The sequence below is a fragment of the Lagopus muta genome, chromosome 8 (genome assembly GCF_023343835.1).
Source record: "Lagopus muta isolate bLagMut1 chromosome 8, bLagMut1 primary, whole genome shotgun sequence".
NCBI lineage: Eukaryota > Metazoa > Chordata > Aves > Galliformes > Phasianidae > Lagopus > Lagopus muta.
Window position 1 is genome coordinate 19056832 of NC_064440.1, and position 14985 is coordinate 19071816.

General features: G+C 38.7%; 1 protein-coding gene across 4 annotated transcripts in view; it reads right to left on the reverse strand.

Annotated features, from left to right (window-relative positions):
* Positions 1–332: 332 nt before the first annotated feature.
* The window catches only part of SLC25A12 (solute carrier family 25 member 12), a 51032-nt gene continuing 36379 nt past the window's right edge, over positions 333–14985 (reverse strand). For all 4 annotated transcript variants that reach the window (XM_048952582.1, XM_048952584.1, XM_048952583.1 and 1 more), the window contains exons 14-18: positions 8944–9084; positions 6854–6992; positions 4378–4536; positions 4099–4189; positions 333–3714 (exon numbers count right to left, since the gene is read on the reverse strand). In XM_048952582.1, the coding sequence (XP_048808539.1) occupies positions 3525–3714; positions 4099–4189; positions 4378–4536; positions 6854–6992; positions 8944–9084 (720 nt within the window). In that variant the 3' untranslated portion in view covers positions 333–3524. The remainder of the gene's footprint in view (positions 3715–4098; positions 4190–4377; positions 4537–6853; positions 6993–8943; positions 9085–14985) is intronic.

Below are 14985 nucleotides of genomic sequence, written 5' to 3' on the forward strand. Positions count from 1 at the left end.
GTTCTTTTGTTTTGAATTGGTGCATTAAAGGGTGAGACTGATTCATAAATAAATATTATATGAGCTGCCCTGACCCCCAATCTGTCTCCCTTCAGTAGTTTCAGAGTAGAGTGTTTCTGCTGCCTGCCTTCACTTATACTGCACATGTCAGTTTTGCACTCCCAGCCTTTACTTCCCATCGTGGTAGTTGGCTAAAACAAGGAAGGCCACTCTTGTTAAACGTTTTTTCCTTTCTGAAGCATGATGAGCTATATTTTGAATTGATTTCCATAGCCGCAATCTTGCTACTGATTTTTTTTTTCCATGAAGACATTTTTTCCATGAAGACATTTTATGAAGACAAAGAAAAATTTTCTTGCTGCTTTTTAGCATCTCTTTTGAATCAAAAACCTCTCAACAGCTTGGAAATGGAATGTTACAATTTCTGTGAAAGGCTGTATTTCTTAATAAACCTCTCCTAGGATATTATAAGCTTTCCCATCAAACATCTTCTCCCCCTTTTATTTTTGTTAGCTTCAGGTTCAGGATTTTTTAAATAATTTAAAGCAAGTATTCTGACTTGTACCAGCTAAGCACTAAACAAGTACTGATGCCTGTGACAGCTTAGGACTCTAAATCCAAGTCAGAACAACTAAAGTTTAGTTTCTCTCATTCTTAATCTGCTACAAGCTATGATTTTTCAGAAGATTTTTTTTTTTATGCTCACAAGTGGGATACAGGTTTATTTTCCAGCTTACTCAAACTTATTCTTGTTTGCACAGTTTTTCTTAGGTTTTGGAGTGTATCTTTGTTTCAGTTCCATTACAAGCAGTTCATAAAGATACTGACAGCTGTAGCAGCAGTTCTGTCTTAAAGAGGTTCCCTTCTTCTGTGGGTTTGAAAGGGAAATGGCTGTAGGCTTCCCCCAGTGTTGGCTTGTCAGAAGTCTACCCTCTATTTCCAGTACAGTCATGCTCTTCAGTTTGAAATTTGCCTTGTATTTTTTTTTTTTTTTCAGTATTACAACAGCAGCTGTTTGGTTGAGAAATACATGAAGAACATCATGTGGTGATTTTTACCCCTTAGGCACAATAATACTTACAAACAGAAGGTTCTCCTCCTTCCCTCAATACCATCACTTCTCCTTTAATAACGTTTCCTTCAGACTTGAAGCATACATATAGATCATACGGATTTAGTTTTAAATGATTTTAACTTTTTTGTAACTTAGCAGTATTGTTCTGTATTCCTGCTTGTGTTCCTCATTCAGAAAATGGTTATGTGCAGATCAAAGCAAGTTTTAAAACCCTCTTTGCAAAGTTGAGACCAGCAGTGGTGCCAGTTACTGTAAATGATCGTCCTGGGAGCAGCACTGTCCGGTTTTAGAGCTATGGCAGTTCTCACATTGGAAAGCCTTCCAGGGCTGATCCAGTCAGTCAACAAGTTGTGACTGATATTAAATGCCAGTGGGTACTTCACATGTCTGTATCTCTTTAGAAGAAAAAAGAATAAAATATACAGATAAAGGAAAGAGTGTTCCCAGGAGACCTGTATCTACAGAACTGCAAAAGTAGGTAATTTTTTAAACAGTAAAAAAAAAAAAACTAAAAACCACTTAATAGAGTTATATACATGTTACAGCAAAGAGATCAAACATCTGATTCAGGGTATTGTAATGTCTAACTCACTAAATGTTATTCATCATTGAAAAGATGCTTTATCTTGGTTACAAGCTAGAACTGAAGTTCAGTTTTTAATAAGCTGCTTCTTTGCAAGCCAACTAAAACTCTTCATAGAGGCTACGGGCTGAGCAATAGTTGGTACCAGTGGGGCTCACTGTTTCCCTGGCTGTTTAACCCTGAAAGAAACTATAAAACTGTAAAACTAAAGACTGGAGATGGTGATACTTAAACAAGGAAAGCTGGAAATCCACCTACCTTCTTCCTGCCTTTGTGGGTGGTTTAACTTCTTTTCCCTTAGGACTGTTTTCTCTGTATCCTAAGTTTAAAAGTAAACCAGAAGAGTTCAAACTTCTCCTTTCCTTTTACTTTGCATTCTGCCCAACTGGAATTTATTCTCAGTCTAGCAAGTCAGTTCTGTTTATGAGAAGAGCTTTCTTGGTTGTTTTTTTTTCCTTTACATAACAAAATACAAATAACATATTGTCACTTAGTCTGTCAGTGTAAAAACTACCTAGAAAGATAGTGAATGTTACAGAAAGTTCTCCACTCTGGAATTCTTTGTCCTCCTGCTGTGAATCTTTGTGCATTTGGACACTGGGGTAGATGGACTACAGTCATATTTTGCTACAGTTATAGAGGCTTCCTGAGTGGAAGATGAAGGAATTTTGTTAATAGGGACAGTTATGCATTTATTTATTTCACACACAGTAGTAGAAATCAGATACTAACTGCTGGGCAGGTGAGGTGGTGTTTCTATTCTTTGTGCAATACTTCACTCTCCACTATCAGAAGCACAGCTGATGTCACTTGGCTTAGGAAAGACATCAGAATTAAGTAATATTCAACATTAATTTGTCAAACATTTAAAAGGTTGGTTTCCTAGATCATGTAAGAGATCATGTAGATCTGCCCAGACATACATTGCAGCAGTGAGAGTTGGCCACAGCTTCTTAGTTCCCCTGTACTATCCCCTGTAGTTCTGATTTGGAATGTGGTAGTACCAGAGCTATTGCACTACTTTAGTGCAATTTGCTACTCAAAGACAAATGCTCCAAGTAATCCTGTCAAAAAAAAATCATGAGTCTTTTAATAATGGACAAATATTTCATACTTTAGATATGCTACCATAGAGGTAAGATCTAATACAGAATTGGTATTATCATGTGCTTTGGGAGAATTCTTTGTTGCAAAACAGTGCTGTAAAATAAAACACTGCATGTGCTCATCTAAGTACTGTGTTCTTTTATACTTACAAGCCAGTACCTTGCGTCTTAATACGTTTGCTGTAACTAGGTCAGAGTAAATGGCATTCCTGCAGAGGCTACATACTGCACCATACGTTCATTAAAGGGCTGCATCTAATCCTTAACCTTTAGTCTGAAATCTGCAGAGAAGAAAAATCATATTGGACAACTTCTCTATAGCCAGGAAGGAATAAACTGACTTAAGTGGTTTTAAATACTTTATTGTCACATGAGTCTTAACAAAAAGCCTTCCAAACATTCTGTACATTTCAAACTGCAATATCCATTATATAAATGTGTAGAGATGCCATGATGTCTCTGTACAAAGATGTACAATATGTACAGTAACATTAAATGCAAGCTGTGCAAGGCAAAGCTTAGGCTTAACACATTCATGCCACTTGTTAAAAACAAGGCATAGACCCAAAGCTTTAGTCAGTTTATGTGCAACTAGTTCAGAAACAGGTAAATGTGTGTATATCAATATTAGAAAGGAGTAATTTGATTAGCAATCTCAGTTCAGCAAGAAAAACATGCAGCTGACTGGAAAAAAACAGTACTATTCTTGTGAATTTCTAGCACTGCATCACTTTCAGAGGCTGAAATGTCTCTTTGGGATTCAGCTGCTACTTTGTGGTTGAGCTAAGACAGTGACAGAAGATCGAAACTTGGGAAGATACAAACCAAATTTATTTTCTATACCGGCAAATGTAGCTGTAGCAAGTCTGTATCCGCCTATGTGTTCAGGGTTAACGGGAGGAAGATCCGAAATTCGAGTTTTCGGGGTAGGTTCTGATCCAGAAGGTTTGCTGTTTGAAGGAAGAAAATGAGAAAGCTTTTCCACTATTTAGAAAAGGTGGGGGTGGTTCACAGTGCTGCTTAATGGGCAAGTGAGAACAACTTTTAACTTCCTATGGTGCAGGTAAGAAGGACAAAATATCTTGCTACACTAGAAAGACAAGTTTTATGGAATGTATTAAAATACATATATTTTTTAATCTCTTCACTTGTTTAGAAGTAGCATGTGATTAAGCTCCACTCTATTAATTACAAAAGGCTGAGGGACTTATCTGGCTCATACTACAACTGCTGCACAAAACCACCAACTTTAGGTGGTACCATGCTTGAAAAAAGTAAGATTTTTGAACCTTGCAGATACCTATTGCAAGTTAAAAAGCAAATGTTTGACTTACAGGCCTCCAAAATCGACATAAAACCACCTCTGCAGAAGTTCGTAAGTGACCAAAGTAACACCGAACTGGGGCGAAGATCTGAACACACGAGCTGTTGAGTATTGCAAGTTACAGTGTTAAACAAAAGGCAGTTTCTCAGGCGAGAAGCTGAGCATTTTGTAACAGAACATTAAAGTTACATTGTTTGGAATCAGGCCTTCTAAATACTGCTCCAGAACAGCAGCAGGTACTAATTCGGACAAGTGGGGTCAGTCATGATATTCAATACACATTTCTCACCTGCAGCTCCCTTCCAAAAAGCCGAAGGGCCTTCTTCCCTTAGAATCTTTCCGAAACAGTCAATAACTCCACTGTATGTTGTCTGACCGGCGCGAGCTGCCACTTGCAGTCTTGTCTTGATGACATCAGCAGGGGTTACCAAAGAAGCAGCAGGTACACCTTTTAGAAGAAAACCACATTTAATTTGCACAAAGATTCTTGTAAAAGATGAAACTCCTCTAACTGAAATATACAATGGCAAACTTGAATTTTTTTTTGCAAGAATTGGACGTTACTAAAAATGCAAGTTCTTATACTTGAAGCTAATATAACTGTTGGTATTATCCTTCCATTTCTTCCAAGCTTAAAGGCTATAGCCGAGAGTAAAGAAAATAATAACAGTGAAATATTAACAGTGATTCTCTCAACATCCCATCAAGTAGATGAAGCATTTTTAAACTCACACATATGTTATATATGAAATCGGAAAGGAGGTCTGTCTATGACAAAACTCAGCTGTGCCACCTTACTTTACTTGCATAGTCCACAAAATACTTTGCAAATTATACAGACAATTCACCTGAGAACCTGAATCCAATCCATCCCCATGTTTAAGGTGTTAGTAAGGAAACTACTACTTGAAATACCGATTCTAAAGAATTATTTCTTTACTGCTGTTTGGGCTGTTTTGTAGAACAGATGCTGCTTGCTTCAATTAGGCAAGCCATGACAAGACAGGACAAGGAAGGTGCTTTACAAGCCTGCTTTGTACCAGCAGGGTGATGTTAGCCAACTTCAATGGAAGGGCATGTCTGCACTTCCAAGGCACCACTCAGCTTTCTATTCAGAGGAAAGGAGACAGTTTTCAGAAACGTACTCCACAGTAAAAACCTGTGTTATTTAAGGCATCTCTGAATACTTCTGAATACTGTAAAAATTCCATCCTCATGAAGAGGAACTGTTTTCTGACTCATTTGGAATTTTGAATTTAATTTTGATATTGTTGAACTTTTACTTCTGGTTAATATTGAAATAAAGGTGTAATAAGTCACTGATTTTATTAGGGGATCGTACACTCACAAGTGTCACTGATAATTCAGAGTATGTTAAAATGAATGGGAACAATGTAGTTAAGCCAACCATACGTAGACTTTCCCTTGCAAGCATGTACGTTCAGTGTGTGCTCTTCCCTGCTGCGCATGCGTAACAGGAATAGATGAAGCAATCAGGAGTCTGAAATGTGCATTTGGAAAGGCGGATTCCTGTACAAGCTATAGAAACCAGGCCTATGAGATTTAAACACATTTTTAATAGCGTTCATTACTTAGTATCTGACTGACCCAGAAACACCAACAAAGCAAAGAGCAAAGAGAAGCTGTGAAGTTCACAATCTAAAACTAAAAGATGAGTATTATGAGAAAGAAGTTGATAATATTTGTATGTACTTCTGTGAGTGCAGCAAGATAGACACTCCTGCATTATGTGAGAGCAATCTGGGCTATAGCTCTGTTACTGGTTTCCCAGCTGGTCTCTCTCTTCCCTCTGACACTAGAAAAGACCCAACCAGCAAAGAGTAGGTGTAGCCAAGCTCTGCACTTGTCACTGTCACTGTGGGACTCACACACAGGCTGCTCACAACTGACAAACATACACACAACTAATCCTCACAGCTGCAACCAGTAACAAAGGCCCGTCCCACCCAAGGAAGTTTCTAAACTACACAGAAGACAACACTGACTGGTTCACAACTGAGAGGCTGCAGCCATCTGGAAGTGTTCAAGAACTGTGGAGATGTGGCACTAAGGAACGTGGTTAAAGGCATGGCAGGGATGAGTTGCAGTTAGAGGTCTTTTCCAACCCTAATGATTCCTACAGTTCTATGGTTTCCACACTGCTGATCTTAACAGGATCTGCCCTTCTGCATCCTCTTAAATAACCATCACTACAATTCCTATATCCAGTGTTTTACAATGCATGCCAATCAGCAAAAGCAACTTACCGATCACCGTCACTTAATTCTGTTCTTATTGAACATTTTTTAGAAGCCTTTAAAATATTTTACATTTCACAATGTGATTCTTCAGCCTCAGCTTCTTTACAAACTAACGCCCTGTTTTTGGCAATTGCCTTTGAACTAAGTTTCCTCTCAGCTATTCAGGAATCCAAACCCAAGTAAGTCATTTTCTTCTTAGCTCTTATGGTATCTCATTTTATGTTCATCAAAGATTCAAATTAGCCTTCAACTCAGAGAGCACAGTAACAAGTAAAACCCCATTGAGACAGACAGATCAAATTTGACTACAAGTTGCTGAGCTGCATTACACTGTTTATCCACATTATGCAAATGTAATTAGCTCTCATCAAAATTACATCGCCTCCCACTAAGGATAACAGTGATCAAATTTAGATTAAATCAGACACAATAGTACCATACCCTTCCTTTATATGGGGCTACCGAATGAATATTAAATATTACTTACTGAAAGAAAAAAATTACCTGCAATGGCTCCAGCTGCAAGGAGATTAAGCCCTCCCACATGGCCATTTTCATCAGCGAGCATCAGTTTGCTATGAGCATAAACAGGAAAGTAGATTGCAGAAAAGGGAATGTCTCTGAGGAAACAAGCTTTGGCACCCTGTCATGCAGAAAACAGATGTAATAAAAATAAATTTTGTAAATAAGGTTAAAATTGATACCCAGAGCCCAGGAAGCATCAGCTCTCTTGATCTACCAGGTAAACAACACAGAAAATAAACTAATTCAGGGAACAGAAGATGTGGAACTGAACTCAAATAAAAAACTAAAGCAGGCTTCTAGAGTAAGGATGATTCAAGGTTCACATATAAGTTTATTAAGCATTATGCAACAATAATTCTGACATCAGTACCTAGGATAACTACCTTTTATATTTGATGTGTCCAAACACAACAGAGAGAGCAACAAGGTCCGTCCTGATGTCTTTCTCACAACGACCCACAACCACAGAAGCAGTGAGATAAGTCCTTGCATGTCATTCTTTCCATCAAACTCAAAATCATCACTAAAATACCATTTAGGTTTGTAACACCTCATACTGCTCTGCACAGATGATCACGAAGCTGAGTAAGTAAGCTGCACCAAAAAGGGAAACCACTGCAAAATGGGAGGCTTTCAGTGAGGAGAACACTGTTAGAAGCAGCTCCTGGCAAAAACCTGGCACAAAACAATGCCTTAAAAGAAGTCTGTATGCTGTAAAAACAGTGGAACACTCCTAACAAAACATTTAATATTATTCTTTAGGTAACTCCAGTCATCAGTCTTTTACTAACTGAAAAATAACTCCTTCAGTGCAAAGCTCAAACAACCAACAAAATGTCAAAAATCTCATCCACATACCCTGAAAGCATGCGTGTTACAAAAATAACATCCTTTCCAAATGAGAACTCTGGTACCCTATACTCCAGGCAGCAGCCTCCACACAATGGGCCCAGCTGAGACCTGTCCCCCTCCGCAGTGAGATGTAGTGGAACAGCAGAAACAGCACCTGTTACAAACCCTGTGTGGCTGAAGCAGGACTCCAGGTACAGAGAATCTCGTGCCCTCAGTCATTTCCATGCAGGTAGTTTATGCTCTAAATGTGTTTGTGCAATTACTCACAAAAGATAATGCAATCCTAATTTCTGCAGAATTTTTAGTAAGCTCAGTTGTTGAATTACTACAAAGAGAAATGATAACTTTGTCCCATGTATCAAAACATCTGTGATCTTTGGGAAATGTAATGGTTGTTAATCTGATTTATTGAATTCAAAGCAAAAGGTTCAGCTCCAGAAATAAATTTGCACATTTCTGTACTATTATTACAGGCCTATGACAAATCAGGTAAGCAATGTTTTGTAAGTGCACAGATAATACAAGTGCTGAATTTGTGTATTACCCCTTGTGCTGGCAGAAGATTCAGCAAGAAATACTATTCCTTGTTTAAGAAAACTAATAGCTTCTGCTCCATTACATCTGATCTGTAATGATGGTAGTAAGTGTACCTGCAGGGAAGGAATCTGTTGACTGGCACTCTGTTGAAGTACAGTATAGTATGGGCTTTTTTTAAAGTGGAATTTGTTATTGACAAATCCCACCATTTAACTTCTTAAAAATCTGAATCCTGCTAAACTGCACCACTGTTTCGCTGCCATCAAATTATTAAGACAAAGAGAATATCCTGCTGTAAAGATAACAATAGAGATAACGGAGATTCAAAATAAATGTAAGAAAAACACACAGGAAAGGTAAAGAAACTTCTCACAAAACCCCACCAAATGAAATTATCAGTACTGGAAGCCAGCAGGTCTGCAATACAGGACTCCCTGTAGCTCGGTATAAAAGCCCAGAGGACAGAAAGGGGGAATACTTTTATGCATCCCACTGCCATTAATATAGAAGTGGGTTTTCTTCAGTTTTCCATGGTGGGGCTGCCCTGCAGGAAGAAATTGGTTCTAAATTCAAAAGGTTTCTTTTGTTTTTAACACAGTCTTTGTTTCAACACTGTAAAAGTTTAACATAAAATGGGTTAGCAGAGCTATAAAGAAACCACTTAGAGCAGAAACACATACCTTATAGAGACCAAGAAGGCCTAAATCTTTCATGACAGAGAGGGCACTGACTCTGGGTCCTGTAGTAATTTCTCCCGCTACCTGCAGCCGAATCTTTACAATTTCCAGTGGATTAGTGAAGATGACCTGGGAAGCTCCTGCCTGCAAACCCAAAGAAAAAGAAAGCAAATTGCATTATTGGAGCATGTGGTGACATGCTGACTTTGCAAGGTGCAGACTGCCTTCACCTCTCAATGCATTGGCTCATATTCTCAAATAAAAACCCACGAGTGAGAGTTAATAAAGCACTTGTCTGGAGGTTAAAAGCCCACATCAGAAATCATGGTTATGTACAGAATTCTGATTCACACAAATTCTTACATTCATATGTTTATATTCCACTGAAGTGGATTGATTTGGTTTCCCTCTGCAATTCTCCTTCACATCACTTCCTAAAAGTCATGAGACTGCACAAAAAATCTATCAGCTACTGCACTAAACACTACCCTACAACAATGATTAGACTTGCACTGATAGGGCATCAAACACTTACAAAGAAGACCTTATGTTTATTTAATAATAATCCATCACCAATGCGTAGACATGCTATTAGCATTTAGTGGTGTTGCTGTTCATAAAGTAAATTTGCATTTAATGGTGTAATTTTAAATAATTAGAAAAGGTGTTTGGAGTTTTGTTTAGTAGGCCATAATTCTCCTAATTGGAAACAAAATATAAAATTTAAATAGGAAGAGTAACATTTGAAATTATGATACCAGATACAAACAGGAGCCCTATCTTTCTCAGAGCTGAGCATGGCATTCCACATGCAGTCCTGTTAGAAGGACTGAAGAACTGCCTTGCTTCCTTCTTCCTAGCAATGGAGCTGCAGAGCACCTTTAAATTCTGCACTTCAACCAACGACTTCCAAAGAAGTACGTTTCAGTTTCCATCTGACAGTTTCATTTCAGGAGCACCTATTTAACATGACATGAACAGATTTCTCTTTGGTACACTGTAGGTAAATATTACACTTGAAATCTGGAGAAGTGGTTCAGCACAAAACAGCTGAATTTTACTAAACTTTCTTCTTCCCCTTCTTTCTGGACCCTCTTTGCCCATTTAAGAACTGTTCTCTAAAATGCAGCCACCTGAATACAACCAACTTCAAAAAGCATTTCTTCCCCATTTGAAAGCCCCTCATAGTCTTGATCTACTCAGTAAACCCATCACACTTGACTGAAGAAAAAGATGCACAATATCTGTAATTAAAGCTTCCTTTTTTCCACTTCTAGGTTGCCCACGAAAGAAACTCGCTTTGTAAAACTGAGGGCATGTGCAGAAAAAAAATAAAAATTAAGAAAAAAATCATTGGTCAGTTCACTATCCCGCCTCCTGCTGTTCCCTAATTGATTCAGAACTAATTAACACTAATCCTTTCTGTTATGTCTCTGCTATAGCACATCTTCTGCACCGCAGCAACAGGCAGAACTGAGGTTTGCCTGGGAGCACATCTTAGAAGTTGGAAACTTATTTTAGATTTGAGAAAAGGACCTCAATAGCTCTTACAGAGAACGAGGAACACTCTGAGCACTCTGGTACTGGCTGTGCGATGGAGGTCTCAAAATCTGCACTCATCAAGTGTAAGATACCTCAGTCAGTACGGACATTCGAAATCCTTGACCCAAAGAGTGGCAGATCAACCTCTGATTAACTATCTTTACTGCAACTGTCTGGAAGACCGTTGGGAATTCCCAGACTGGACAAACTGACCCCATCTTCTCTGTTTCCTGGACTTAATGCATAATCTTTTCTCAGTTCCCTGACACCACTCACATCCAAAACTGTTCTTCCAACCTTATTTACTTCCCATGTTACCTTTTCATTTCCAGTTAGTACAGATCTATGTGTGTAAGAAGAAATGGCCGTCCCACTTGGAAAAGTTTCAATACAAATAAACACATAATTCTCATCTGGCAAGTTCTGTTAAACAATAACCAATTTTTTTTTTTCCACATTACATTAAACAGAAGAACAACTTCCACTGTTTATAGTTTCCTTACATTCTTTTTTATACTTTGGATAAAACATAAATCAGAATACTCTTACTACATACTCTTACTTACAGTACATCATAAAAGTTTATTTGCTACCTGCCTATTTAATATGCATTCTTTGTTTAAATACATGAAATTCAATTATTTTTTATTTTTAATCTGTTGCAAATTAGCACATCCTGAAGACCAGCCAAAATAACTCTTCCTATTTGCCTAACACCCACCAAAGAAACACAAATAGGCCAATTGGTAAACATCTCTATTTCTGCCCAGAATTCAAGCTTCCTGCAATTTAGCCTCCTCCTCCCCTAGGTGCACAGCTGCCTCCCTCTTCTGCTCTCAGCCCATTCTGATGCACGAATGAACAGATAAGACTCTAAACAGAACTTTTTTCATATTTTAGTAGTAGTACTGAAGTGTTACCAGTTTTATGCCGTCAATAGAGAATTACATATAACAATATTAAATGACTTGATAAGCAGATGACTGAGTAAAAAAAAAAATATAAGAAAAACCTTAACTTATCAGTAGGAAACCTCTTAGAAAGCTCTTCAATTGTTTTGAACATTGTGTATTCGGTGCTGACAAACTTCTCACATCCAGCTTTCTTAAAGAGCAATAACCATCAAGACACACATTGAAACGCTGCCTGTCAGCAATACAGGCTTCTGCCCAAGCCTCACCCTTTCATACGGTTATGTCTGGAGCAAACTTTTCTGCACAGGAACAACTCAATTCACATAAAGGTCTACACCAAATTCAGCTTTGGGAACGAATGAGATCCCTATCACATCACACATACAGATAACATACAACACAAGAAAAACCACTTTTTTATTGTGTGCTTTTTAAGAAGTGAATGGGAGGGCTGTTGATTTTGTTCTGTTTTTAAGAAAATGTTTCTGTGTCTGATGAAGAATGAGGTGGAGGAAAGGCATTGCCTGGGTTCCCCAGCAGCACAGGAAGTGCCTCAGAAGTGGATGCAGAAGAGAAAGACACAAAGGCTCTCAAACCAAAAACAAACTGGCGGTGTGCAGAGTTGCAATACAAATCTCCCTGCTTATGTGCAAATCACTGGCAATCACCATCATTCATTCTCAAAGTACCTTATTTCAGCTGTCAGCTATGTTTTTTAAATACACGTGCAGACATATACACACACTACGGTCCTTGAATTTCTTTCACAGAAGGTGAACTAAATCTAGATTTCTTCCTCAAGAAAATCTTCTTTCACTTTTAAATTACAACAGACACTTAAAAAAAGGTTGACAAATTTGTTTCTGAATGGAGGTTATTCATACACATCAAAAATACCAGTAATAAAAGCTTCTACTTAACCTTAATGTCATGTAAAATAACTCTGCAAGGAGCAAATAAAGGAACTAAATCTGACAGCAAAGGTTATGAGAGAAAAGATGTAGTTTGAGATCCCACAGCAAACGCCTCATGACATGCCAAAGGCTGAAGGAAATACACAAATGACCCTGCAACATGAGACCTCTTGCCCTTTCCAATTCCACCCAGAGGCATATGCTACAAAGGGGGAGAGGCCTATTTTGAGCCCTTCCTTCCTTCCTTTCTGAAACCGCCACATCCTGGACCACAACCATACCCCATAGAAGCAATTAAAATAAGACACTGCTTAAAACAGACTACTTCAAACACATCCAAAGAACTTGCACTTCTTTCTCAAGGACAGACTTCCATAGCTCATGCACCCACAGTAAACTTACTGTCTCTTTTACTAAACAGTACATTTCTCTGTAAGTTTAAATGTCTGCAACAGAAGGCAAAGCAGCAACATTTAATTCTTCTCCTAACTTTACCTGCCTAAAGCATATGAAAAGATGTACAATATCTACCTTCAAGACTTTGAGGAGCAGCATCCTGACAAGTAAATTCTGGGACCTCTTTCTATATGTATAGGCAAACACACACACACATCACCCACTCCTAATCACCAACAGATGCACTGCCTACACCTTCAAGAAGAGTTCTCAGCCCTTTTCCTTCTGGCACCTCACCTCACATCCTGCAGCACAAGTCGGAAACGTCTTTCACATTAAATGGAATTCATCCACTTGAAATGTTAAGTCCCACGCACACTCCCATTGATGGAAAAATCTATTTTTTCCAATGTAAATCATAGGAACTGCAGCTCAAAATTACAGCATTTTCATCTACTGTGGCAGTACTTACGAATCACTTATACAACATCAGATGTCAACTTATATGGCTCAGCTGAGGATGAACAGTTGCCCTACAGCACCTAGCCTAACATGGATCATGCAGGTGAGTTTCTTTGAGTAGCACTATCCATATTAGGTATGAGTTTTCTGTTTCCCCAGCTCTTGTCAGGATACAGGAAAGCATCACCAAAGCCCAACTCAGTCTCCCTACTACCTAACAGTAGTTGAAAACTCCAGAGGCAGAAATGCTAATCACTAAATTACACTGAAATTCAATTAATTACAGTAACAGTAGGGAAAGAAATTGTTTTATCTATACATATGGAAGTGTGGATAGTGCTGCTACTGATTAAGAAACCAGCAAACTCTCAGGAAGGTAGGAAGATGGGATATCAGTTTCATCCATCAGTGACCAAAACCTTTTCCTTGACAGGTATGACCTGACTGGTGTAACTGAGCTGCCCCACGCAGTTGTTTTGCAGACTTCCAATACAGACACAACTTGAGAGCAGCTGGGAATATTTGGGCTTTGACAGAGCAGATCCTGCACTCCCCAATGGCATTTACATTGCCCAGAGGCTAGCAGGTACATTTCAAGAAACACAGGGCACTGGCTGACTGCGGGGGGTCCCTGCCCTGCAGTAAGGAAGGAAGACTGGCAGGCAGCTGACCGTAATAAATAGGCCAGTGCTTGGGTGGATGTCTCTGGTAACAGCTATGAGATTTATGATTTTCCCTTTTACTGAGGATAGGAGTTTATTCCAAAATCTTACAGCAGTTGAGAAAAAAATTAATATCTTCCTAATGCAGATGCTGATTCTGTTGGTTGCCCCTTTGCGGGATGATACAGTACTTCTTGCAGAGCTGAGGATGCTGAGCGCCATACACAGGATGCCTGGAAGCACTGCCATCCTAACATCAAAGGTTTTAGCTGTCCCCATTTGTGGGTCTCACAGGACTGTAATACCACAAGTAGGCTTTGATACAGCAGTGCCATCCAGAGAGGAGAATTTGCTGGGTCTGCTGCACTACTTTCATTGCTGCTTCTGCCTCCTCACCACAATTTTGTTTATTCCTGACTGTGGACAGTGTTGCACACAATGTGCTTCTGCACTGCTTGCAAGAAGGTAGGTGTGGAAGGTTTCTGCTCATACAAAACACCTAAAAAACAGCCTGCTCATCCATTACACATAGAAATGGTGAAAAGGAACATTACTGCTGTTAATCAGGAGAAGAGTCAATGCTAAACATAGACAAGTGAGGGTCAAAGGTAGTAAGAACATCTCTGAGAGCTACACATAGGTATAATAACCTGCTTTTTCTGAGGTTATAAGGAGGTGAAAAGCACTTTTTGAATGCATTCTTTTCATAATATACTATCAGCATAACAACATATCCCATCTTTCTACCTACTTGAGAGTTTGCTGATTTATTAACATTTGTCAAGACATTAAGAAGCCACAAGCTACCTAAATCCAGATGGTAGAAACAATTTTGGATAGATAAAAGCCAAACAATGTCATGGTAACTCATAATTTTGGGCTAACAGAGAGAGAAGGAATAGAATTGCGGAAAGATGAGGAAGAAAAGTAGTATCTCCAGAAGAGAAAGCTTGTCCGCCCCAGCACATAGAAAGGGATTAAGGTTGCTAGTGGCAGTTCCTTGGATGTAACTGTTGGTTATCTCGTAATATTTTGTAAAAAAGCAGAACACAATGAACACAGTAAATGAGAATATCAACACTATTTCCAAGCAAGTCAATATGAAAAAAAAGATGTCAAACTGAGGATGAAAAAGCTGAGGAGAAAGAGGACAGA